This window comes from Sapajus apella, unplaced genomic scaffold (genome assembly GCF_009761245.1).
Source record: "Sapajus apella isolate SASKATOON/1434 unplaced genomic scaffold, GSC_monkey_1.0 scaffold63, whole genome shotgun sequence".
NCBI lineage: Eukaryota > Metazoa > Chordata > Mammalia > Primates > Cebidae > Sapajus > Sapajus apella.
In genome coordinates this window covers 3,901,817-3,928,538 of record NW_022437003.1, presented here as the reverse complement: position 1 = coordinate 3,928,538, position 26,722 = coordinate 3,901,817, and the positions used below count along the sequence as shown (strand labels likewise).

The window sequence follows — 26,722 nt, the reverse complement described above, 5'->3', positions numbered from 1 at the left end:
ATTTCAGAATTTCTTACACTTCATACGTAAACCACCTCACCAAATAGCAGTATCTTCCAATGTCAATTAATATTGTTTGTGATAAAGATAATCAAACTGATCATGTGTCTTTTGTGTTCTGGTGATATGCCTCTATGATTTTCTATTACTTACCTGTGGCACCAGGTAACAGAAGAAACGTGAGCAGAAATATGGGAAGTAAGTGTGGTAGAAGGGGAGGAACCCAGGTTCGGGGGAGCTGCTATAGATTGGTTCCTCGCTTCTGCTATCTCTTAGGAACACAAAAGCAAATTGACATTTGTAAAGCACCTACTGTGCACCAGCTGCTATTCTAAATGCTTTCTGTGCATTACTTCACTTGATCCTCACGATGACCCAGAAGTCATGTGTTGTTGGCCCCTTCTGTTATAAGAGGGACCCCAGATCAGAAGAATACCCTGTGGGTCTAAATTCTGATTTCTTTCTACTGAAACTTTTGCTGCTTTGTCTCTGAGCCATCTGTAAATAGGAATAATTACATCTACCTTTTTCTTAGTGAGTGGTGATAATGATTAAAACTAAAAAATATTAACATGGGACAGGATAAAAATAAATTTAGCTGGGCTCTAACCACTTCAGTTTTAAGTTGCCTTTGTATTCCCCAGGTGAATATTGGAAAGAACACAGACCAGGTGAGAGGGTTTGGATTTGAATTCTGATTTCACCAGTTATAGTTTGATGACCTTTCGTAAATCGCTTGACCTCTGTGGACCATAGTTACCTTCTTTTTAAAACACAATTCCAAGAATACAGGCAAGTTTTACTGTATTACAGTACATTAGTATATAAATAATTTATTAATACATTTTGGCCTGGTGTTTTGGCTCATGCCTGTAATCTTAGCACTTTAGGAGGCCAAGGCAGGAGGATCACTTGAGCTCAGGAGTTCCAGACAAGCTTGAGCAATGTTGTGAGATCTCATCTGAACAAAAATAAACAAACTTAGCCAGGTGTGGTAGTACACACCTATAGTCCTGGCTACTTTGTAATCCCAACTACTTGGGAGGCTGAAGATCATTTGCACCCAAGAGATAGAGGCTGCGCTGAGCCAAGATCACACTACTGTACCCCAGCCTAGGTGACAGACTGTGTCTCAAAAAAATAGTAATAAGTTTTGTTTTCTGTGAACATGTGATCAGCCAGTGCTTATGGTACATCAGTGCTGTGAGCACATCAGTGACATGGGTAAGAGAAAGACTACCTTGGGTGGTTTTTAGAAGCTTCAGATCAGATGCTTCCTTTATTATTGATTCTGTGATCATGGAAAATTTACTGTACGTCTTTTCCTAATGGCATTTTCTCCCTTTCTCATGAAGCCTGGAATAGAATCTATCTTATGAGAAAGTTGTATTAAACAAGATGAAGTTGTTAACATATTGCCTAACACTTAGTATTACATAATAAATGACTGTTGTTATCATCTCTCTAACATGGTTACAATAATAAAGCTAATACATTTTAAGCACTATATGGGAAGCACCCTCCTGAGCAATTAGTACATCCATTACCTCATTAATCTTATCTGTGAATACTTTTATTACATCTATTTTATGAAAGAAGAAATGGAAGCATCTAAGGCTAAATAGTTTGCCCAGGACTATGCAGCTAGTTAGTCGTAGAACATCTTATGCAAGGAAGATGTTTCTCCCAGACAGTCATATTAAAAGAATAAGAATGAATGTCCAAGTCACACTAGACTTTGTCTTAGTCAGTATGAGAAAGTGGCTTTTCAGCCCTCATCTAAAAGTTTCATTGCTTTTTCTGTTTTTAGAGCAGCTAATTTAAGAAATTTTAAATAAAATTGAGAATAAATTTAGAGATGCTGAAAAAAATCTGAAACTTATTTGAAGATGTTTAATTGTTTCTCCCTAAATTGTCTCTTTCAACATAAATAGAATGATTCCCTATTGTTATGTGATGTTTTACTTGGGAAATAGATCCATGCTTTCCTTCAAGTCCTTCATGATTTCATGTTCTGAACATACTTCCTTTATTTCTTGCCTTTTGTTACCTGTGTCATTTGTCCCAATTTGTTCATTTTTTCTTATTAGAGTTGGAGTCTAGCCGCTGTCACCCAGGCTGGAGTGCAGTGGCACGATCATAGCTCACTGCAGCCTCAAACTTCTGGGCTCAAGTGATTCTCCCACCTCAGTTTCCAAAATAGCTGAGACTACAGGCACACACCACCACACCTGGCTAATTTAAATTTTAATTTTGTTGTTGTTTTTCTAGAAACAGGGTCTTGCTTTGTTGCTTAGGCTGGCCGTGAACTCATGGCTTCATGTGATCCTCTTGCCTCGGCCTCCAAAAGTGCTGGGACAACAGGCATGAGCCACCACACCTGGTCCTTTGTCCACATTTAATTCTTTGACTACACACTGTCGAAGTTCAAGTATTAAGACTTCTTGGCTGGGTACAGTTGGCTCATACCTGTAATCTCAGGACTTTGGGAGGCTGAGGCGGGAGTATCACTTGAGGCTCCAAATTCGAGATGACCTTGAGCAACAAAGCAAGACTTCGTCTCTTCAAAAAATAAGAGAATATAATTGAGTCTCACATAGTAAGTGTTCGGTAAATCTTGTTGGAAGAGTATGTTATGGAAGATTCATGCTATCTTTCTGTCTTCAGAAAGGTTTTTTTTTTTTTTTTTTTTTTTTTGAAGTCTGCAGGTATAATTTAGAGAACACAGAATATTCAGTGTGTTTTGAAGGTTTTTAATAAATTATGCAGTTGTCCAGCTGTTATCACAATTTAGTTTTAGAATGCTTTCATTTTGTCAAAAATGTCCTAATGTCCAATTGCAGTCTATCCTGTTTCTAGTCACAGTTCCGGGCAAGGCTGATCTGCTTGGTGTTTATTCTAAGTCATCTTCTAGATATCTCATGTAAATGGAATGACAATAAGCCGTCCTTCGTGTCTTCCATTTACTTGAGAATGTTTTTCAGATTCATCCATGTTGTTGCATGTATTAGTAGTTGACTGTTTTTTATTTGTAAGTAAATTTCCACATATGGATATGCCACATTTTGTTACTCATTCAAAAACTGATAGACATTTGGATTGTTACCAGTTTGGGGCCATTATGAAGATTGCTACTGTGAAAATCCATGTACAGGTCTTTGTGTGAACTTACATTTTCATTTACCTTGGGTAGACACCTAGAGTGGAATTGCCGGGTCACAGTAAGTGTATGTTTAACATTTAAGAAACTGCTGGCCTGTTTTCCGAAGTGATTGAACCATTTAAATTTCCTACCTTCAGTGCATAAGTACTTCAGTTTCTCTATATGCATACTAATACCTGGTGGTTTGTTTGTTTGTTTGTTTTCAGTATTTTTGGTACAGCCGTTCTACTGGATGTGTGGCATTTTACATGGTTTTTACTTGCATTTTTCTGACTAGTAAAAATGTTGAGCAAATTTTAACGTACTTATTAGCTATTCCTAAATCCTCTTTAGTCAAGTGTTGGTTAAATCTTTTGTCTGTTTCATCATTGTGTTGTTTGTTTTCCTGTTAGTGAGTCATAGAGTTCTCAACTTAGTTTGGATGCAAGTGTTTTTATTGGTTATATGATTTGCAAATATTCTTTTCCACTTTATGGCTTCTCTTCTCATTTTTTTAATGTTGTCTTTTGAGTAAGTTTAATTTCTCAGTGTATCTAATTTTCCTTTTATGGATTGTGCTTTCTGTGTTGGTACTATAGCTAGGAAATCTTTGCCTAACCCAAGGTCACAAAAATTTCCTACCATATTTTCTTCTAGATGTTTAATAATTCTGCATCTGACATTCGGACCATGATGCACATTGAAATCTTTTTGGGTATGATATAAGGTGGGTGGGTTAATAATTTGTAGGGGTTTTTTGCATATGTGTCCAGTTGTTTCAATAGCGTTTATTGAAAACACTTTGTTTCTCACCCTCATGGAATTGCACTGGTAATTTTGTTGAAAACTAAATTAACCATATATGATAAATCAGCATATTTTTGGACTCTACGTTTTTCCGCTGATGTATCCTTACACTGATATCACACTGTGTTGATTACTGCAGCCTTATAGTTAGTCTTTAAAACAGGTTCATTTATTCCACCAGCTTTTTTTTTTTCCTTCGAAATTGTTCTGGATATTCCAAGTCATTTGTATTTCCATATAAATTTTAGGCACAACCTGTCAGTTTCAGCAGAAATACTTGCTGTTATTTTGGTAAGAGTTGCATTGAACCTATAAATCAGTTTGGAGAGGGTTGCCATCTTAACAATACTGAATTTTCTGATCCATGAAAATTACATAGTTTCCCATTTATTTAGATCTTCTTTAATTTCTCTCATCAAGTTTTAAGAAAATTTCTTTAAATTCTCTCGGTTTTTGACATACAACTTCTCTTTCTCAAATGTATTCCCAAGTGGTTTTCATGCTTTTGTGAGTGGAATTGGAGTCTTGATTTCATTTTCAGATTGTTCATTACTAGTATAAAAAATGCAGTTGATTTTCATATATTGATCTTGTATCCTAAAGTTTTACTAAACTCACTTATTCTAATAGGTTCATTAGATTCTTTAGATTTTCTACCTACCAGATCATGTTACCTGCAAAAAAAAAAAAAAAAAGCTCTTTCTTTTAAACATACACACCCTTAATTTCTATTCATTGCTTTTTTGGACTGACTAGAACCTCCAATAATTTGTTGAGTTGAAGAAGTGAGAACAGAAATCTTTGCTTTATTATCAATCCTAATGGAAAAGCATTTTTAAAAATCATAAATGGGTGTTTGATTTGTCAACAGTTTTCTGAATCTCTTAAGATCGCTATGTAGTGTTTATTTTGCCCTTTATTCTTTTTATATGGCACGTTACATTAATTGCTACTCACATGTAAATCAACGTTGCATTTCTTGGATTAAAAATGTAGTCATGGCCAGGCATGGTGGATCACGAGGTCAGGAGTTCAAGACCAGCCTGGCCAAGATGGTGAAATGCTGTGTCTACCAAAAATACAAGACTTTGCCAGCATGGTGGTGGGTGTCTGCAATCCTAGCTACTCAGGAGGCTGAGGCAGACAATTGCTCGAACCCGGGAGGCAGAGGTTGCAGTGAGCCAAAATTGCGCCACTGCATTCCAGCCTGGGTGACAGAGCCCAGACTTGGTCTAAAAAAATAAAAGTGGTCATGATATGTAATCATTTATTTAATTTTGCTGGGTTCAGTTTGCTAATAGTTAAGAATTTTTGTCTTTTTTTATGAGGAATATCAGTCTATAGTTTAACCTCTTCCTCTGGTTTTCTTTTCGACTTTTTCTTTTTAAAATTTTTTAAGTTCTGGGATACATGTACAGGATGTGCAGGTTTGTTACATAGGTAAAGGTGTGCTGTGGCGATTTACTGCGTCCATCAACCCATCACCTAGGTATTAAGCCCAGCGTGCATTAGCTATTTTTCTTGATAGTTTCCCCCACCCCAATGGGCTTCAGTGTGTGTTGCCCTTCCTGTGTCTGTGTGTTCACATTGTTCAGCTCACACTTATAAGTGAGAACATGTGGTGTTTGGTTTTCTTTTCCTGCATTAGTTTGCTGAGGATAATGGCTTCCGGCGCCATCCATGTCCCTGTAAAGGACATGATCTCATTCCTTTTTATGACTGTATAGTACTCCGTGGTGTATATGTACCATATTTTCTTTATCCAGTCTATCATTGTTGGGCATTTGGGTTGATTCCAAGTCTTTGCCATGGTGAAAAGTGCTGCGATGAACATACATATGCATGTATCTTTATAATAGGATCATTTTCCTTTGGGTACATACCCAGAAATGGGATTGCTGAGTCAAATGGTATTTCTGGTTCTAGGTCTTTGAGGAATCACCACACTGTCTTCTATAATGGTTGAACTAAATTACATTCCCACGAACAGTGTAAAAGCATTCCAATTTCTCCGCAGCCTCACCAGCATCTGTGGTTTCTTGACTTTTTAATAATCCCCATTCTGACTGGTGTGAGATGGTATCTCGTTGCAATTTTGATTTGCATTTCTCTAATGATCAGTGATGTTGAGTTTTGTTTTTTTTTTTAATATGTTTGTTGGGCGAATGGAGTGTTTTCCATTTGTTTGTTTCCTCTCTTATTTCCTTGAACAGTGGTTTGTAAATCTCCTTGAAGAAGTCCTTCACTTTCCTTGTTAGTTGTATTTCTAGGTATTTTATTCTCTTTGTGACGATTGTGAATGGGTATTCATTCATGATTTGGCTTTCTGCTTGTCTGTTGTTGGTATATAGGAATGCTTGTGATGTTTGCACATTGACTTTGTATCCTGAGACTTTACTGAAGTTGCTCATCAAGTTAAGGGGTTTTGGGGCTGAGATGATGGGGTTTTCTGGATATGTGATCATGTCATCTGCGAACACAGAAGTTTGACTTCCTCTCTTCCTATTCGAATGCACTTTATTTTTTTCTCTTTCCTGATTTTCCAGGCCAGAACTTCCCGTACTGTGTTGAATAAGAATGGTGAGAGTTGGCATCCTTGTCTTTTGCCCATTTTCAAGGGGAATGCTTCCAGCTTTTGCCCATGTAGTACAATATTGGCTGTTGGTTTGTTTAAAATGGCCTTATTATTTTGAGGTCTGTTCCATCAATACCTAGTTTATTGAGAGTTTTTAACATGAAGGAAGGGATGTTGAAATTTATCAAAGGCCTTTATTCTGCATCTATTGAGAAAATCTTGTGGTTTTTGCCTCTATTTCTATTTATGTGATGAATCACATTTATTGATTTGCATATGTTGAACCAGCCTTGCATCCAGGGATGAAACTGACTTGATCGTGGTAGATAAGCTTTTTGATGTGCTGCTGGATTTGCTTTCCCAGTATTTTATTGAGGATTTTTGCATCGATGTTCATCAGGGATATTGGCTTGAAATGTTCTTTTCGTTGTTGTTGTATCTTTGCCAGTTTTTAGTATCAGGATGATGCTGGCCTCATAAAATGAGTTAGGGAGGAGTTCTTCCTTTTCAGTTGGAATTGTTTCAGAAGAAATGGTGCCAGTTCCTTTTTGTACCTCTGGTAAAATTCAACTGTAAATCCATCTGGTCCTGGGCTTTTTTTGGTTAGTAGGCTATTTACTACTGCCTCAAATTTAGAACTCATTATTGATCTATTCAGGAATTCAGCTTCTTCCTGGTTCACTCTTGGGAGATTGTCTGTGTCCGGGAATGTATACATTTCTTCTAGATTTTCTAGTTTATTTGCCTGGAGGTATTTATAGTATCCTCTGATGGTGGTTTGTATTTCTTTTTTGGTCAGTGGTAGTATCTGCTTTATCATTTTTTATTGTGTCTATTTGATGCTTCTCTCTTTTCTTCTTTGTCAGTCTAGCTAGTAGTTCATTTTATTTTTTTTAAAAAAACACCTTCTGGATTCGTTGATTTTTTTTTTTTTAAGGGTTTTTCTCTTTCTCCTTCAGTTCCTCTCTGAGCTTGGTTATTTCTTGTCTTCTGCTAGTTTTGGGGTTTGTTTGCGCTTGTTTCTCTAGTTCTTTCAGCTGTGATGTTAAGATATTGATTTGAGATCTTTCTCGCTTTTCGGTGTGGACATTTAGTGCTTTAAATTTTCCTCTTACACTGTGTTGGCTCATAGATTCTGGTGTGCTCTCTCTTGTTCTCATTAGTTTCAAAGAGCTTTTTAATTTCTACCTTAATTTCATTATTTACCCAGGAGTCATTCAGAGCAGGTTGTTAATTGCCATGTAGTTGTGTGGTTTTGAGTGAGCTTCTTAATCTTGTTCTAATTTTATTGTGCTGTGATCTCACAGACTGTTATGATTTCAGTCCTTTACATTTGCTGAAGAATGTTTTACTTCCAATTATGTGATAAATTTTAGATTAAGTGTCACGTGGTGCCAAGAAGAACATACATTCTGTTGTTTTTGTGTGGAGAGTTCTGTAGATATCTATGAGGTCCTCCTGATGCAGAGCTGAGTTCAAATCCTGTTTATCTTCCTTGATTTTCTGCCTCAATGATCTGTCTAATATTGACAGTAGGGTTTTAAAGTCTCCCACTGTTATTGTAATAGATAAAAGAATATTCAGTTATCTCTTTGTAGGTCTCTAAGAACTTGTTTTATGAATCTGGGTGCTCCCATATTGGGTGCATATATATTTAGGATAATTAGCTTTTCTTGTTGAATTGAACCCTTTACCGTTAGTAATACCCTTCTTTGTCTTCTTTTATCTTTGTTGGTTTAAAGTCTGTTTTGTCAGAAACTAGGATTGCAGTCCTTGCTTTTTGCTGCTTTCCATTTGCTTGGTAAATTTTCCTCTATCCCTTTATTTTGAGACTATGTGTGCCATTGTATGTGAGATGGGTCTCTTGAATACAGCACACCAATAGGTCTTAACTCTTTATTCAGCTTGCCTTTCTGTGTCCTTTAATTGGGGCATTTAGCCCATTTACATTTAAGGTTAATATTGTTATGTTTGAATTTGATCCTGTCGTCATGATGCCAGCTAGTTATTTTGCAGACTGGTTTATGTAGTTGCTTCATAATGTCATTGGTCTTTGTACTTCAGTGTGTTTTCGTAGGGGCTGGTAGTGGTTTTCCCTTTCCATGTTTACTGCTTCCCTCGGGAGCTCTTGCAAGGTAGGCCTGGTGGTGACAAATTCCCTGACTTGGAGGTGTCACCAGTGGGAGCTACAGAACAGCAAGGATGGCTGCCTGCTCCTTCATCTGGGACCTCTTTTCCAGAGTGGCAGTGACCTGATGCCAGGGGGCATGCTCCTGTATAAAGCGTCTGGTGACCCCTGTTGTGGAAGGTCTCACCTAGTCAGGAGGCACAGAATCAGGGACCTGTTTAGTGAAGGACTCTGGCTGCCCATTTGTGGGGTGGGTTTGCTGTGCTGAAGGGAACCCCCGTTGTCCAGAGTGCCCGGCCTCTTCAGAGCCAGCAGGCAGGAAAGACTAAGTCTGCTGAACCGTGGAGACTGTGGCTGCCCCTCCCCCCAGGAGTTTCATTACAGAGAGATCTCTCTGTAAACCCCTGGCTGGAGTTGCTGAAATTCCACAGGGAGGCCCCACCCCATGAGGAGGAATGGATCATGTCCCACCTGCTGAAGAAGCAGTCTGGCCACAATCTGCCACAGCCACTGTGCTGCCTTGTGGGCAATTCGTCCTGGTCCAAACTGCCCAGTCTCCCTGGCACCAGCAGGGAAAAACAGCAGACTGGGGCTGCAGTGATGGCACCCACCCTCACCCCTGGGAACTCAGTCATCTTAGGCAGTCTCCAGCCTGCTGCTGCCAGCTGCACCCTGAGTGTCTGCCAAGCATCTGCACAGCTCTGTGCTTGGGACCCAAGACCCTGGCTCACAGGGGGACCTACTGATCCACGGGTTGCACAGATTTGTGGAAAAGGCGTGGTTTCCTGGGTGGGGTAGCACCATCACTCACCACCTCCCTTGGCTATGGGTGAGAGCTCCCCTTGCCTTGTGCAGCTCCCAAGTGAGCCATTGCTCCACCCTGCTTTTTCTCACTCTCAGTGGGTTGCGCCAACCACCTAGTCAGTCCCAGTGAGAGAACCTGGATACCTCAGCTGAAGGTACAGGATTCACTTGCCCTTTTCATTCTTCTTGGTGGAAACCCTTAGGGCAGCTGCTTCTAGTTAGCCATCTTGGCCCCTCCCCCCTTTAAAAAATATTTTTATTTAAATAGCTTTTAGGGTACAAGTGGTTTCTGGTTACGTGGATGATCTGTGCAGGGTAGTCTGAGATTTTAGTGTGCCTTTCACCCAAGTAGTGAACATTGTACTGATACGTTGTTTCTTATCCCTCACTCCTGTCCCACCCTCCCCGTTCTGAGTCTTCACAGTTCTTTATTCTATTCTGTCTGCCTTCTGTACCCATAACTTAGCTCCTACTTATTTATACGTGAGAACATGACAGTATTTGCCTTCCTCTGGTTTTCATAACAGGGTAATGCTGGACTCTTAAATGAGTTTCTTTCTTGTCTATCTTTGAAATAGTTTCCATATAATTGATTTTATTATTCCTTAAGTGTTTGATAGAATTCACCATGAAACTATATAGGCTTGGGTGATTTTGTTTTGTGTTGTTTTGTTTTGGTGTCAAGATTTTAAATGACAAGTTTTTGTAGAAGATAAAAGATATACAGGTTTTTTATTTCTTCTTCAGTCCGTTTTCATAATTTGTATCTTTCAAAGAATTTGCCCGTTTTATCTAAGTTGTGAGTTTACTGGCATAAGGCTCATAATATTCTCTTTGTATCCTTTTACATCTATAGTGATGTCCCCTCCTTCATGCCTAAAGCTGGTCATCTGTATCTTCTTTTCTCTTCTCAGCCTAGCTAGTACATTACTAATTGTATTGACTTTTTTTAAAGATGCTTTTACTTTTATTGATTTTTCTTTATTTTCTGTTTCATTAATTTCTTATTTTACCTTTCTTTCTTTCTTTGTCTTACTTTTGATGTGATTTCTTCTCCTTGTTAGCTTCTTGAAGTGGAAGCTTAGATTTTTAAATTTATATCTAACACAGGAATTAAAATATATAAATTTTTCTCTAAGCACTGCTTTAGTTGCGTATCATATATTTGGATGTGTTATGATTTCATTTTTAATCAGTTCAAGATATGTTTCTCCTCTACCTACTTCATTTTTTCCTCCAAAAGTATTGAATATTGTCCTGAAATAAATCTCCACAGGATAAAATTATTTCTTTTAATCATGTGTTTTGTTTATGTCTGCTAATTTTGGCGAGTCTAGTCCTTTGCTGATGGTTTTTCTCTTTCTCTTTTGAGATAATTAGTATATGCATTCATCCTTTTTTCACATGGAGAATTTGAAGCTCATAATTTATTGATCTAAAGAATGAAGTAGAATTATTCTTTTCCATATTTTTGCCAGTGAAATACCAAATGACAAATAAAAAATCTTGAGATGAATTAAGTACAGTATTTTAAGTGGTAGTTTAAATGTTTAAAGTGTGGAGTATGTATGTGTGTGTGTTTTTATTCAAGGTGAAATAATTAACTTTTAAAATATTTATGACTTTCTTAAATTCTAGCCTAGAGTCAACAAAATAGTTTGCATGTTCCTTACATGTCCCCGATATATCTTTATAACTAATCATAGCACTGCTTCTGACAAGGTCAGATGCATAATTGGAATCCTTCTTATTCCATTCTCAACCTATTTGGTAAACCATTTTTGCCGGTAAATATAGGACAGAAAAAATAATGTGCCAAAATTTTCCTGTTATTTAAGCTAAATGAACATTTTTATTTTCATCTTCCTTTCAGAATTATTTTCTAATACTTGTATGAAAACGTACATAAAGTTTCTAAAATTGAATAACATTACTTAGTATTTATATACATTGCACTCACAGCTTAAATAAGTTTGTAGAAACGATTATTTTTAAAACCTTAGTATTTTGAAAATTCATGGCATCTCAAAAATAGCTTTTACCCAGAATTAGCATCTTAAATATTTGGATTAATATTCTGTTTTATACCCCTTATAATTTCCTCCTAGACACTTAAATCATATTCTAGTAATTTAGAATTTGTTCCACTTCAAACTTCTCTGATTTTCTCATACTGAAGAGAATTATTTACTAGGCAAATTAACACTGTAAATGAGATTTCAGTTGGTTCACCTAAAGAGTCAAATTATTTTCAAGAATGTAAGTAGGATCATTTGCATATATAAAATTAATGTATAGATCAGCCTCATCTAACATTAAAGTGCAATCTCTACTTAAAAAACATTTTATAAGCTCTCAGTTCATATTCTTATATACTTTGAAGCCAATTAAACTGTTTTTACTTTTCCATATTGACTAGTGTAAGTTACTAATTCACAGTGGCCTGGCTTCTCCCATGTTAACCGGCAACTTTCTGTTAACCTTGCCAAATACATCCATGCATCGAAAGTCCCTTTCCCTGACATTTACTATGACTTCTTTAAAGGTTTGTCTTTTCTCACTATGGCCCTGAAGGCCAAAGTAAGCACGTGTTACATAACACTGGGTTCAACCGTAATGTACCAAGGATAGAGGGAAAATCACAAAGGTACTTTCCTGTGGGAATACCCCATAATCTAGTGCCAACCTGTTCTAATTCATAGCTGGGGACAATAACCTTTGTTGTTACAGCATTTCCCAGGCAGTTTCTAAGATTTATTTTTTAAAATTTTCTACGAGAGATGGACTATTCTCTGCTGTTATCTGCTGTGATCCATTACTTTTATTTTTAGTTGTAGACCTTTTGGATCAGAATTATTGAAAAGGCAAGTGTAAAAGTAGCTAGCCAAAAAGCTATTCCACATGCCTTAGTCTACAAAAATGGTCTTTTTATCTATAGCTTACATGTGAAAGCATATGGTTTTTGTGATTTTTCAAATGTAATTTTGATAATTACCTTTAAACAAGAAAAATATGTTTATATCACAATAAAAATTAAAGTTTTATTTAAATATACTGTTTTATTCTTCTGCATGAGTATTGTCTCTTTTTCTATTTATCATCAAGGAGAAAAGTTACAGTCCTTGGAATTTATCTTACAAAACTAAAGTTCAGCCAAATAAATAGCTAGGTGAGACCAAGTATAAATTAGGAACAAAATATTTTTAAAAATAGATTTGTGATGCTTCTTTCGCGCAGGGTTTTAAGTAGAGTGTGAAGAAAATATGGAAAGCTGTTGTTTTTATGAAGCTATATTAGGAATATAATAATTTGGCTGTCCTCATTGGTATATCCCTTGTTCTCTCTTATGTCCCCAAATATGTCGTATATCTTAATTTGATAAAGTGTTTTTATTCTTTCATGTGGAACTATTTTTTGTTTATTTTTTTGTTTGTGTTTTGAGACGAGGTCCTGCTCTGTTGCCCAGGCTGGAGTGCAATCACTTGATCTCAGCTCACTGCAAGCTCTGCCTCCCGAGTTCAAGTGATTCTCCTGCCTCAGCCTCCCGAGTAGCTGGGATTACAAGCACCTGCCACCACGCCCAGCTAATTTATGTATTTTCAGTAGAGACGGGGTTTCAACATGCTGGCCAGGCTGGTCTCGAACTCCTGACCTCAGGTGATTCACCCACGTTGGCCTCCCAAAGTGCTAGGATTACAGGCATGAGCCACAGCATCTGGCCACAACTATTTAAGTGATAGGAAATTTGATATCCTATGATTTGACATTTGGAACTATTTTCTCTGTTGTTTATGGATTCAGAGTAATACTGGATTTTTAAATAAGTTAATGTAATTCTGGTGGGTTTTTTTTTGTTTTTTTTGTTTTTTGGTTTTTTTTGCTATTAAGTAGAACAATATGCCGTATTTATGGAGGCACTAAGTGGCCATAAAGAAATGACTTCCAAGATGCCAGCATTTTGGCCTATTAAAAACAAAGGCAGCTTGCTACCTAATCACTTGGTGATAAAAAGGTTTTAGTGCTTTGCTCTTAAATACGAAAGGATAGCAAGAATTGTTCTTTATTGGTGGAAAGTCTCAACCATGAATGAGAGAAACCAAAAGACGTAAGTGCAGCGAGCAGAAGAATAATTTCAAAAACCTTTTATTGACGTCCTCAGATAAATAAGAAAAGGTGTTTCAACCCTAAACAGGATACTGTGAAAAGGAAAATTAGATAATGCGAAAGAGCTCTGAGAAATGTAAACAATAATATTGAAATGATTTTTTTTGCAATAAAAGATTTGGAAGGTATGCTGAAGTAAATTTTCCAGAAAATAAAAGGGTAGAGTTAAGAGAGAGTAAAACCTAAAAGGTTTTACCCAGTGGTTTCAACTTTCTAAAAGACAGGATTCCCTGAGAGAAAAATTATTAAAGAAATAATATTAGAAAACTTCCTCAACCCAAAGCCCATGAGTCTTCGGACTGTACCTTGTACAAAGATTTTACGACCCAATCCAAGGCATATTATCGTGAAATTAAAAACTTTGAGCTTAAAGTTAATATCCTAAAAGCTTTTAAAAAGAAAATGGTGTGAGCACATTTAAAAACGTATGCGTCCAAGTTAATCTGGACATCCCATTAGCAATTTTTTCAGCTTAAAGAGGAACAATGCAAAATTTTTATGAATAATACTTTTTAACTTGGAGTGCTACACACAACCAAATGTTGGTCAGTTGTGTGGCCTAAAACCAGGCATGCTAAGACAACCCACTTTCCCTGGTATCTTTCTGATGAAGCTCCTGAAAGAAAGAACACTCCTGCAGACAGAGCGAGTTGATTAAGAATTAAGAAGACATGGGATCGGGGGAAAAAGGTTATTGAAAAAAGGATACCAAGGAGCAACATTCAAGGACGATAGCCAGTTCACTGTAACGGCAACACACACCCGAAAGGAATGGCATTTCCAGAAAAAGAAAAGGGGGCTGGTACATTATATAATACCTCGAAGGTTTAGAAACAGTATTGGTTTTTGATAGGTCTCGTGGAGCTTCTAGAAAACAGCATAGGTACGTAGAACATTAAGCTAATTTTTTTTTTAAGAAGAAGCAATTATTAACTCTAGGAGAAATTACACCTTGTGGAAAAACAAAACTGAATAGTATACCAGTTGGCTCTACAATGAACGTTATCTTTGCATTTGCACCAGTGGAAGTACTGTGCTACTGATTTAACTCGGAGTTGTTCCAGTCCCCTTTGGGAGGGTGGGGATGGAGTAGTTTAAGAGTTAAAGCCTCATTTACCATAATAGAGAAGTCAGTAACCTATTGCCTAAAAATTAGTAAATCTAGAAATGGAAGAATTAGCATCTATTTTTAAATATAGAAGAAAGAACAAAGAACCATTTAAAAGATTTTAAAATGGGTTGATCTGAGAACGTCAGGCAGCCACTGTTTTTCATTTTAAACTTTTGGTATTTAGCACTCTTTAAAACTATTTGCATGTGTGCCTTTTATAAAAATAAATTTTAATTACCAAAAAAATGGTATTTAAAATGTCAGGGAAATAGAATAATTATGGCTTGTAGTCAAGTTTTTGCATTTTTGTCTTGTTATTTTCTAGAGTTCCTGGAATAACTATTGCTACAGATATTATCTGTGGTTTCCCTGGAGAAACAGATCAGGATTTTCAAGAAACAGTGAAACTTGTTGAAGAATACAAATTCCCAAGCCTCTTTATTAACCAGTTTTACCCGCGACCAGGAACTCCTGCTGCGAAAATAGAACAAGTCCCAGCACAAGTGGTAAGATCTTTTTCTTGTAAGGTACTGTGTTTTTTTTGCCAGTAGCTATAAAAATGCAGCTGTGTTGCCCACCTTCACACAACTTGCTCATGTTATCGCCCTTAAATCACAAAATATGAAAAAAAAAAATTACAAAATGTGGAGAGATTTCCAAGTTGGGGTCAGGGGCAGGGGGCCATCGATGAGTTAAATGGCCTTAGGCAACTCAAATATAATCACCTTTTCTTCTTTTGAACAGTAAAATTCAGATAACTTGGGGAAAAAAATTTAATTAGCATCTGGTCTAGCATTTACCTGTGTGTATAAGTTTTGGATGTTTCAAAATAAGGCAATATTTAAATCTTTGTGAGTAAAAGAGGCTTTATTTTTACCCCACTTTTCATAATTTGTTGTTATTGATTGGGAGCGCCCTTCTCTGTTGGATGGATTTGATGCTGTCTTTCTGCATATTTTTTTACAGTTTTTTTCACAAAAAATTTCAATTTAATTTTATCCTTTCATGTTCACAGATAAAGTAAATAAGATGACTCATAATGAATGTGATTAAGTTTGAAATCAAGTAAAGGCCAACTGTTTCCCAGAATGCCCCAGAAATTAAAGGTCTCAAAACAAATATTTACTTTCTAGATTCATTGGGTGAATATGGGCAAATGTAAAATAATCCTGAAGAGGAAGTAGAAATTTAAGTGAAAATGTTCTACTTTGTTTCAAATAACTATTAGGTTGGTGCAAAAGTAATGGCAGTTTTTGCTATTAAAAGTAGTTAACGAAATTACTTTTGTACCAACCTAAATTTTTAAAAATTGTGCCCTATCATTAATTTGCCTCAAATGTTTTTGTGAATAAATATGCAAATAAATGACCCAGACCTTGTTACTGTTTTTCTATTATACCATATGTGAATATAAACACAACATATATATTTCTGCTTTCAACATTTGGTGGAAAAATACATGTACATTAAAGTCTGTTTTTCCCAACATCGAAAGTGAATATCATAAATCCAAATGAATAGCATTCGTTGTTTTCCCAATATTTTCTTCATGTTAATTTTACAACTTTCTGTGTATATAAGGTTAAGAATATTTTTCGGGTAGACCATTTAATTTTCTTTCTAATTTAATCGACGAAAAAAGCAGATTATAGCACCACAGATCATTAATTTCCCACAAACATAAAAAGATGCCAAATTAATTCATTTTCTTTTATATCACAAGTATATATTATTGAGGTACAGCTTACATACAGCAAAAGGCACTCCTTCTGGTATACAGTTCTGTGACTTTTGTCAAATGCATACAGTAGTGCAACATACTCTATCACAATCAAGATACAGAACAATTCCATCAGCCCTCTCAAAATTTCTTCTTACCCTTTTGTTTTGTTTTATTTTCTTTGGTTTTCAGACAGGGTATTGCTCTGTCGCCCAGGCTGGAGTGCAGCGATGCAGTCTTGGCTTACTGCAGCCTCAACCTCCTGGGCTCAAGTGATGCTTCCACCTCAGCATCTCCAGTAGCTGGGGCTACGTGTGTGTGCCACCACAACCAGCTAATTTTGTTTTCTAGTTTTCATAGAGACAGGGTCCCACTATGTTGCCCAGATTGGTCTTGAACTCCTGGACTCAAGCAATCCTCCCATGTAGCCTCCCAAAGTGCCGGGATTACAGGTGTGAGCCACTGCACCCAGCCAATCCTTCTTAGCCTTTTTTACAATCATCTTCTTCCTGCATCCCCACCCCACTCCTGACAACTACTGTTCTATTTTCTGTTCTCATAGTTCAATCTACTCATTTTTTAAACTTTACTTCTTCTTCACTGAAAAAGCTTTTGTACTTTATCTACAGAAAAGTATATGGCTGTGCATTTTCGTAAAGTGAATACTTAAAACTACCAGTCAGATCAAGAAACTGAACGCCACCAACTACCACACAGATCCCTGTCATGTCCTCCATTTACTATCTTGTCCCCTTCCCCAGAGGAAACCACCATGCCTTATTCTGACACCACACAATAGTTTTACCTATTTTTATACTGGATATAAATGTAAGCATTTATGTTTGAGTGCTTGGTTTTTGGGTTTTGGGGTGTTTGTTTGTTTTTACTTAACATTATATTGTTAAACTAAATCTGTTTTTAAAGTATTTGTAGTTCATTCATTGTTATTGCCAGGCAGCCTGTGTGTGTGTGTGTGTGTGTGTGTTTGTATCACAGTTTATTCATCCTGTTGTTAAAGGGGAATTGGGTATTTTCGAAATCCTAATATTAGTGTTGCAATGAATACGGCTATCAGCATTCTTCTTGGTTTTTTATTTTCTTCCACTTCTGTGTAGACTTTTCCACTGGGAGGTTTAACTAGGAGTATAATTGCTGAGTCATAGGAAATGAAATTGATCTGCTTTACTAGATACTGCCAAATAGTTTCCCCAAATGGTTGAATAAATTTGCACTCCCAACAGCAATGCATAAAAATGCTGGAAGCTCCATATTCTTGCGAGCCCTTGGCATTGTTACATTTTTAATGTTAGCCATTCTGGTGGGAATATAACCTAATTTTAATTGTAGTTTTATATTTTCCTATTAACTGGCCATATTGAGTATATTTTATATGTTTATTGGCTATTTGGGTGTCTTTTTTCATGAATTATCTGTTCGAATCTCTTGCCCACCTACCTATTGGTTTACCAGTTTGATTTATACCCCACCCTTATGCCTGATTGATTTATACCCCACCCTTATGCCCGATTTATAGGAGTTATTTACGTATTCTGGGTACAAATTTGGGTAGTTGATAGTTACGTAAATATCTTCTCCATCCTGTAACCCACCTTTTCTCTTCACGGTGCCTTTTGAAGAAGAGACATTCTTCATTTAATGTAGAATTTATCAGTATGGTTTTTTTTTTTTTTTTAATATTAGTGCTTTTTGTGTCCTCTTAAGAAATGTTTACCTTCTCTGCACTGTCATAAAGATACCCCTCAGTGTACTGTTAAGAAATTTTATCATTTTTCCTTTACCTTTAAATCTGCAGTCCAAATGGAATTTATTTTTATTTAAGATATGAAGTGTGTTTTGTTTTTTTACCCCTGAAGCTATCCATTTGAGTCAGGGCAGTTTATTGAAAATACCATTTTTGCCTCACTTGCCTGCCTGGTCACCTTTATCATAAATCACATACATGTACATGTGTGGGCCTGTCCTAGGTGTCTGTTCGCCTGTTCTCTTCCTTTGGTCTGTCAGTCTTTCCACCCATACACAGGTTAACTGCCATAGCTTTATAATAAGTCTTGATATTGGCAATGTAAGTTTTTCACCATTGCTTTTTTCTTGAAATTACCCTAACTATTCTTGTTCCTTTGCTTTTGTAAATTTGTCAAGTTTTACCAAAAATCCTGCTGGAGTTTTAATTAAGATCATATTGATTTTATAGGTCATTTTGGGGAAATTGCTGTTCTTATAATACCAAGTTTCTGTCCTTAAATGAAGTGTATGTCTTCATTTATTTTGATCTTCTCTAGGTTCTGTCAATAGTGTTTTATAATTCTCTGTCTATAAGTCTTACATAACATTTTATTAAATGTGTTTCTACATATGTGTTTCTATTGATATTATTGAAATGATTTTCATTTTTGTTGCTACTAGAAGTTGATTTACATATACATATATTTATATTTATTTTATCCAACTAATTCACTTATTCTAATCGTGTTTTTGTAGGTTTTTTGTTTTTTGTTTTTAGATTTTCTTAGTATACAATTTGTCATCTGATAGTCATAGTTTTAAATTTTCCATTCCAATTCTTATGACTTTTCTTATCTTATTGTACTGGCAAGAATGTTGAGTACACTGAGTAGAGCTGGGCATGTTTCTCTTCTCAAACTCAAGGGGAGAGTATTCAGAATGTTACCATTAAGTGTAAAAGGTAGCTGAAGTTTTGGAATTAGTAAAGTTCCTTTCTATTCCTAATTTTCCGTGTGCGCGCGCGCGTGTGTGTGTGTGTGTGTCTGTGTGTGTGTGTGTGTGTGTTTTAATCATGAATAGAGTTGAACTTTATCATATGCCTTTTTGTCTGTTGATGTAATACGATTTTTTTTGTTTTAAATCTGTTAGTATTATGATCCACATTGAATGGTTTTCAAATATTAAATCAACCTTGCATTCCTGGGATAAACTTTACTTGGTTGCGATATATTGCTATTGATAAACTCTTTCTGTTGTTCTGCTAGTATTTCATGAATACTGCTTTTTTGTTCATGGAAGACATTAATCTGTAGTTTTCTTGTAGTGTCTTCTTAATTTTGTTATCAGAGTAGCATTGACTTCATAGAACTAGTTGAGAAGTCTTCCTTGCTCTACATTTTTCTGGAAGAATTTGTATAGAAGTAAATTATTTCTTTTTAAAATATTAGATAGAATTGCCCAATGTGATATGCAGAATCCTAAGTTGTGCCTCCTAAATTTTCTCATCACCCTCATGCCAGGATACATACCCTACATAATCTCTGGGACTGTGAATTTGATATTTGCTATATTCTCTGGTCGTTTGGGTCCACTTTGTGTGGTTATCTTTCCCTTGTCATGAAAGATAGCATATGTGTACAGCTGAGTAACTTTCTCCGCCCGATCATGCCATGAGAATGTTAAGAATCCTACAGTCTCTTTTTATTTTGTACTGTCTCTGTCCTTTTTAGTCTACACTGCCAGTGTGGATTTTTTTGTTTATTTGGGTTTTTGGGTTTTTTTTTTTTTTTTTTCTTTTTTCCATTTTCCCTCTCTTTTGGCTCAAACGGTTTTCTCAAGAATTTAGTGGGTCTTCCCTGGATTTCGCTGGAACTCACTCCATTAGACAAATGCTACATCCACAGATCTTTATGAGATAATCCCTGCTGTACCTTAGCCTCTTGCTGAGAGTACTTTTCTTTGTATTTATCCTGCTTGGGGATTTTTGGTGTTTTTTAACTGTGTCCTCTTTTCTTTCCAAAGGTTTGGAAACCTTAGCTGTTCTTTCTTCAGATAAACGTTCTCCTCTATTCTCCCTTCTTCTGTGATTTCAGTTACATGTGCTAGATGTCTTATATTCCTCAATATCTGATACATTCTTTGCTACACTCTGTGCACTTTGTTTTGTGTTTCTGTCTGGATATTTCCTCTTTATCTGTTTCCTAGTTCCTTGGTATTCATTATCATCCATGAGCCAACAGCAGCAGAAGTTGCGGTCCCCGAACAGCACTGTTGGCATCAGCTGTGAGGCTGCTAGAAATGCAGACTCTCAGGCCCCACCCTAGACCTGTTCAGTCACTGTCTTCTTCTCTCAGTGATTTATGTATACATTAAAATTTCTGAAGCACTGATCTCACTCACCAATCCTTTCTTCATTTGTTTTTAATCTGCAGTCGAACCCATCTATGGGATTTCTAATTTTAGTTAATATGTTTTTTACTTCTAGAATTACAGTTTGGATTTTCATAGATTTCCGTGTTCTAGTTAAATTATTCATGGTTTCCTTTACAGTTTTTAAACATTGATATGGTTTGGCTTTGTGTCCCCACCCAAATCTCACCTCGAATTGTAATCCCCTCCTGTCAAGGGAGAGGCCTGGTGGGAGGTGATTGGATCATGGGGGCAAATTCCCCCATGCTGTTTTCACGATAGTGAGTGAGTTCTCACGAGATCTGATGGTTTTATAAGGGGCTCTCCCTGCTTCACTCTCTTCTCTCTTGCCACCTTTTGAAGAGGGTGCCTGCTGCCCCTTCCTCCATGATTGTAAGTTTCCTGAGGCCTCCCTAGCCAGTGGAACCGTGAGTCAATTAAACCTCTTTTCTTTATAATTTACCCAGATGCAGGCATTTCTTTATAGCAGTGTGAAAATGGACTAATGCAAACCTATTGCTTTGTTATCTTAAAGTCTGTTCCCAAATCTCCAGTATCTGCATCTGATACTGGTTCATTTCTGCCTTTTAGTTTTGTGTTTTCTTGATTCTGGCATTTGTCTTTTTCTCCATGTACCTCGTATTTTTTTTAATTATTATTGAATGGTGGCCATTGTTTGTTTTTTAAAAACCTGTAGATTCTAGGCTATCATGTATCTTCCTCCAGGGAGGAAGTATGGCATCCAAAGAAGTGATTATTTTAATCTGACTGAGATTGATTTTGAGGCTGTTTTTCACTCTTTCTGGTGGCTGCATTATTTCTCCCCGCCCTTACTTTGCATGCAGCCAGTGGTATGCTGGTGTTTAACAAGTGACTCCCCGGAGGAATTCTGAAATGTAGCATTTGCCAATTTCCATAGTGTAAATACTTCCACTGTTGCCAATTTCAGATTTCCAATGTTACATCACTGAACGTGGCATTGGCAAGTGATGCACACAGCCAGCTTTTGTGAACTGGTGCATGCCAGATTAACATACCACCTACTGTAGTTTTTCTAGTTCCCAGCTGAAATTCTATGGTGTTTCTGCCGGGACCTTTTCTTTGTGGCAGCCCTTTAGCTTTAGTATTCGTACCTCCCACTCAGGAAAATTCATCAGCCTCTGCATGTTAACTCCTCCTCTTAGCCTTTGTTTGGCTGCTCAGCCCCCAAGGCACTGCTTACCATTGATAAATGTCTAGAAGGAAAAAGTGACTCCAAATATTGAGCTTCCTCCATGGGCTTGCCTCTCTGGGAGCTTGACCTCTCACTTCTTTGGTAGCTTTTTGATGCTTAAGTAGTACAGATTGTACATTATATTCACCTTTTTAATTGTTCTTGGCAAGAATATTGGTCTGATACAAGCTAGTTTGCCTTAGCTAGAAGCAGAAGCAGAACTCGTTACATAAAATCAGCTCTAAATGCCTTTTCTGTCTGGTCTTTTGTCTTCTAAACATAGCCTCTTACCATCTTCCTCACAGTTTTAGACTTCCGTCACCCAGTCCTGGCATAGAGTATCTTTTTTTTCTTTCTTTTTTTTTTTTTTCCTAAGCGTTTTTAGTTTCACAGCAAAGTTAAGCAGAAAATAATAGAGTTGCTATATGTTTCCTGCCTCTACACATGCACAGCCTTGCCCACCATCAACATCCCCCACCAGAGTGATACATTTGTTAAAATCAATGAACCTACATTACATATCATTTTCACCCGTAGTTTACATTAGGATTCATTCTAGGTGATACACGTTATATGGATTTTGACAAATGTGAAATGAAAAGCATTCACCACTATAGTATCATCAGAATAATTCCATTTCTCTAAAATCCTCTGTTCTTGCTTGTTCATCACTCTCTTCCCCAAACCCCTGGCAATCACTGATCTTTCTATTGCCTCTAATTTTGCCTTTTCCAGAATGTCATATATTTGGAAATATACAGTATGGAGCCTTTTCAGATTCGCTTTTTTCACTTGTAATATGCATTTAAGATTCCTTTGAACCTTTTCATGGCATGATACCTTATTTTATTTTAGCACTGAATAACATTTCATTGTCTGGTCATAACAAAATTTATACATTTACCTATTGAAGGACATTTTGGTTGCTTCCAAGTTTTGGCAATTATGGATAAAGCTGCTATAAACATCCATGTGCAGGTTTTTGTGTGGACATAAGTGTTCAGCTCATTTGTATAAATACCAAGAAGGAGCATGATTGCTGGATTGTATGGTAAGAATACATTTGTAAAAGTGTGTTTATACACAATTGCCGCACTATCTTCCAAATTCACTGTGCCATTTTGCATTCTTACCAGCAATGAATGAGAGTTCCTTTTGTTCCATATCCTTGCCAACATCCTTGCCAACATTTGGTATTGTCAGCATTATGGATTTTGGCCATTGTAACAGATGTGTAATGGTGTCTCAATGTAGTTTTATTTTGCAATTCACTAATGACATATGGTGTTGAGTGTCTTTTCATATACTTATTTGTCATATGTATGTTTTCTTTGGTGAGGTGTCTGTTCAGGTCTCTTGCTCATTTTTAATCATGCAGTTTTCTTGTTGTTAAGTTATGAGAGTTCTTTGTATATTTTTGGTAATTCATTATTAGATATGTGCTTTACAAATATATTTTTCTAGTCTATGGCCTGTTTTTGTCATTCTTTTGAAAAAGAATCATTTTTATTTATTATTTAGCACTTGAAAAATTTTCAACTTTCCACTGCCCTGCAATCTGAAACAGTAAACTTAGGCTCAGAGTGTCTTAGGCGAACTAGAGAAGCTGTTTGCTTTTATTATTCTCAGTTATACTGTTCTGTTCTCAAGAGTCAGTATCTGGGGATTCTGCATTGTTCTCACGTAGCTCTTTATTCAGCTTCTTTATAGTAATGTCCCAAAGCTGCTCTAACAAAGTGCCACAAACTAGGGGGCTTCAAACAGCAGATACGTATTTTCTTACAAGGAAAGCCTCTTCACCCTCAGAATCATGTAGCAGAATCCTTCCTCATCTCTCCTAGCTTCTGGTGGTTTCCTGGTGGTCTTTGGTGTTTCTTGGCCTGCAGCTGCACAGCTCTAGTCTCTGCCTTCATTACCACAGTTGTCCTTGTATGTCTCTGTCTTTATGAGGCTGTCTACTTATAAGGACCACAGGTCATATTGGATTATGGGCCCACCCTGATCTTCATCTTTACTAGTTATATCTGAAACAAGCCTATTCCAAATAAGGTCACATGCTGAAGTACTAGGGATTAAGACTTCAGTATAACTTTTTAGGGGGGATACGATTCAATTTGAAAGACTTCTACATTCCTGTACTTATGCTCTGGGTAAAAAATGTTGCCTGAAAGAGTTTCATCTTTATAAAATGCAGAAACTTAGGTAAAAGGAAGCATTAATGATGAAACTCGAGAGGTCTGCAGTCAAAGAGAAGATATATGATGTGCACTGACTGTTCTTGGTTCTCTTAAATTACCAAAAATTAATATTGTCTACTCTCCCTGTCTTAGGTAGTTTATGAAACTGCTTGTGCAACTAGAATTCACTGAAATATAATACTGTTGCAAAATGGGTAGCAAGTTTTTGGTTTTTTTCTTTCTTAAAAATTTTATTTTATTTTTTATCTCATTAGCTTTAGGAGCACACATGGTTTTTGGTTATATGGATGACTTTAGTTGTGAAGTCTGAGGTTTTAGTGTACCCATCATATAAATAGAGTATACTCTCCCCTTCGTATTTACTCTTACAAAAGTACTAGCATTAATATAAATAAATTTCAGTGTTTTAATGTATTATGGTAGGGCTCTGATAAATGAACTAAATTGGTTGTATTCTTAATTGTTAAATCGCCAAGTGGATAAGTACCCTTTAGTTGAATCCTGCACTTGTATAGGGGGATAGATGAATTATTTGCCTTGATTGCCTACTGAAAGTAAAAAGAGTATAACCCTAAGTAATGTACATTGTTTCCAAAATACAGTGTTTTTTAATCCCTGACCCACTCCTACCTTCTCCCTTCTGGGTCTCCAAAGCCTATTTCCTTGCCAGAAAAACCCAGCAGTGAACATATGTACAATTATTGTGTGCCAATTGTAAATTTTTTTTTAAATTAGTAATGAAAGTAGATGCTAACCCATTATTAGAAGAGTATAATACCAGTTACTTTCAAATAATACCTTTTTGTTTTGGCTTTAAAATGCCTCTTAGTGAAGATACATACTCTTTTCTTAGATATATTTTATTTCTGCTAAGAAGTCCCCCAAAATGTTCTTCCCCTGTAAATGATATAACAATATAGTATACTCTCCCCTTCATATTTACTTTCACATAAATACTAGCATTAATATAAATAAATTTCAGTTTTTAATGTATTATGGTAGAGCTGATAAATGAACTAAATTGTTTGTATTCTTAATTATTTAAATCGCCAAATGGATAAGGCACCCTTTAGTTGAATTTTGCATTTTTATAGGGGGAGAGAGGAATTATTTGCCTTGATTGCCTACTGAAAAAAAAAAAAAGAATATAACCCTCTTAAGTTTATAATGAAAACAAATTAGACAATGTATTTTCATGAACAGGATAAACTAAAAAGATTTTTTTTAGCTTTTACATAACTATAATGTATAAGAGATTTCATAGTGAAATCACCTAAGCCAAATGAGAGCAACTTTAGATTTTTAGATGAAAGGTCAGATTTGCAAGTTTATATTTTCTGTTCCATTAGTCTTCCTTCATTAGTCTTCATTCCTTTTTAGTAATTCCAATAGTATTTTTAAATTGTGGTTGAGATTCTTGGTCTGCCTAGGAAAGGTCACCTAAGTTTAAAAAGTCTTTTGTTCCTCAGCGGTCAATTCCAGACTTTGCTTTTTAGAAAATATTGATGAAGAATAATGAAATTGTTGTGAAATCTTTATATTAGGAGTCTTATGACTTGAAAAAAAGATGGCAAGAGTGGCTATTAGCATGTTTATATAGCTTTAAGATGTTAAATTGTGATGTATCTACCTGCTTGCTTGTCTTACATCTTGGAACCAGAGAGTAAAAGCAATATTTTTAAATATATGTCATCATAAAGGAATCATAGTTCCCTAACCTGCAGTTTCTGGAACTTTTACCCTTTAGAAAGAATGTGAGGGAGTGTTTCTAAGACCGCTGGAGGGACATTCTTGTCGGGGATAAAGACAGCTTTGCCAAAACTGTCTGTTGTAGATTTTCCTTGTGAGGAACTACATTGTTGTTGTGAGTGTTCATACCAAGGCAAGGTGACCACTTGGAACAGACGTTGAATAAAGAATATTCTTAAATCATATCTGGAAGCTTGCTCAATGACATATAGTGACTCTCCCAAATGTAGCTGCCAGTGGGTCAAGGAATATTTTATTTTACACACACACACACACACATGCACACACGAATGCACACATCTACAAACATCAGAGAAACATAGCATATAAAAGAGCTTTGTTGTTTTCTTTAAATGCTTTTAAAAGTTTTTGTTTCTGAGTATAATCCTTAAGTTAACAACTCAGTGTTTTAGAGAATATCGGGTTGCCTTACTGGAAGGAATCCTGATGCTTTTAGCTTACTTGATAACAGAATTACATTATTTACACAGTATCAGATTTTCAAATTCAGTTTGTTTTTGGGGGGAAAGAGAAAAAAATATTTTCAAGAATTTTTATACTCTGGATTGTTAAGTACATTTTATTCTAAATTGATTCCCAAACATACCAACGGGGAAGGCCATTTTCTCAGGAACTTTTTCATTTTAACTTACCTTTTTTAGAAAGACTATCTTTGCCTTTTTATTCTTAGGCAACTTAATTGTACTTGATCCTTTCCAGTTGATCTTTTAAACTCCTTTCTTCTGGACACATCATTTTTCTTTTTACTTTCATTTTTGATAGAGTTTTTAGCCTGCCCATAATCTTGTTGTATCTGGATTTCAGCAGATCATTTAACAGAGCTTTTTATAATGACTCTATGCTAGAAGGAAATAGGAGCTAGAATATGATAGAGAGATGGCTGGGAGCCTCCTACTTTGTGCGGGTTTTTACACAGGTGATATTTATTTAACATTTGG

General features: G+C 36.2%; 1 protein-coding gene across 7 annotated transcripts in view; it reads left to right on the top strand.

Moving 5' to 3' along the window:
* CDKAL1 (CDK5 regulatory subunit associated protein 1 like 1) overlaps nucleotides 1-26,722 on the top strand; it is a 718,338-nt gene that overhangs the window by 534,315 nt on the left and 157,301 nt on the right. For all 7 annotated transcript variants that reach the window (XM_032247723.1, XM_032247719.1, XM_032247718.1 and 4 more), the window contains one exon: nucleotides 15,057-15,237. In XM_032247723.1, coding sequence (XP_032103614.1) covers nucleotides 15,057-15,237 — 181 coding nt within the window. The remainder of the gene's footprint in view (nucleotides 1-15,056; nucleotides 15,238-26,722) is intronic.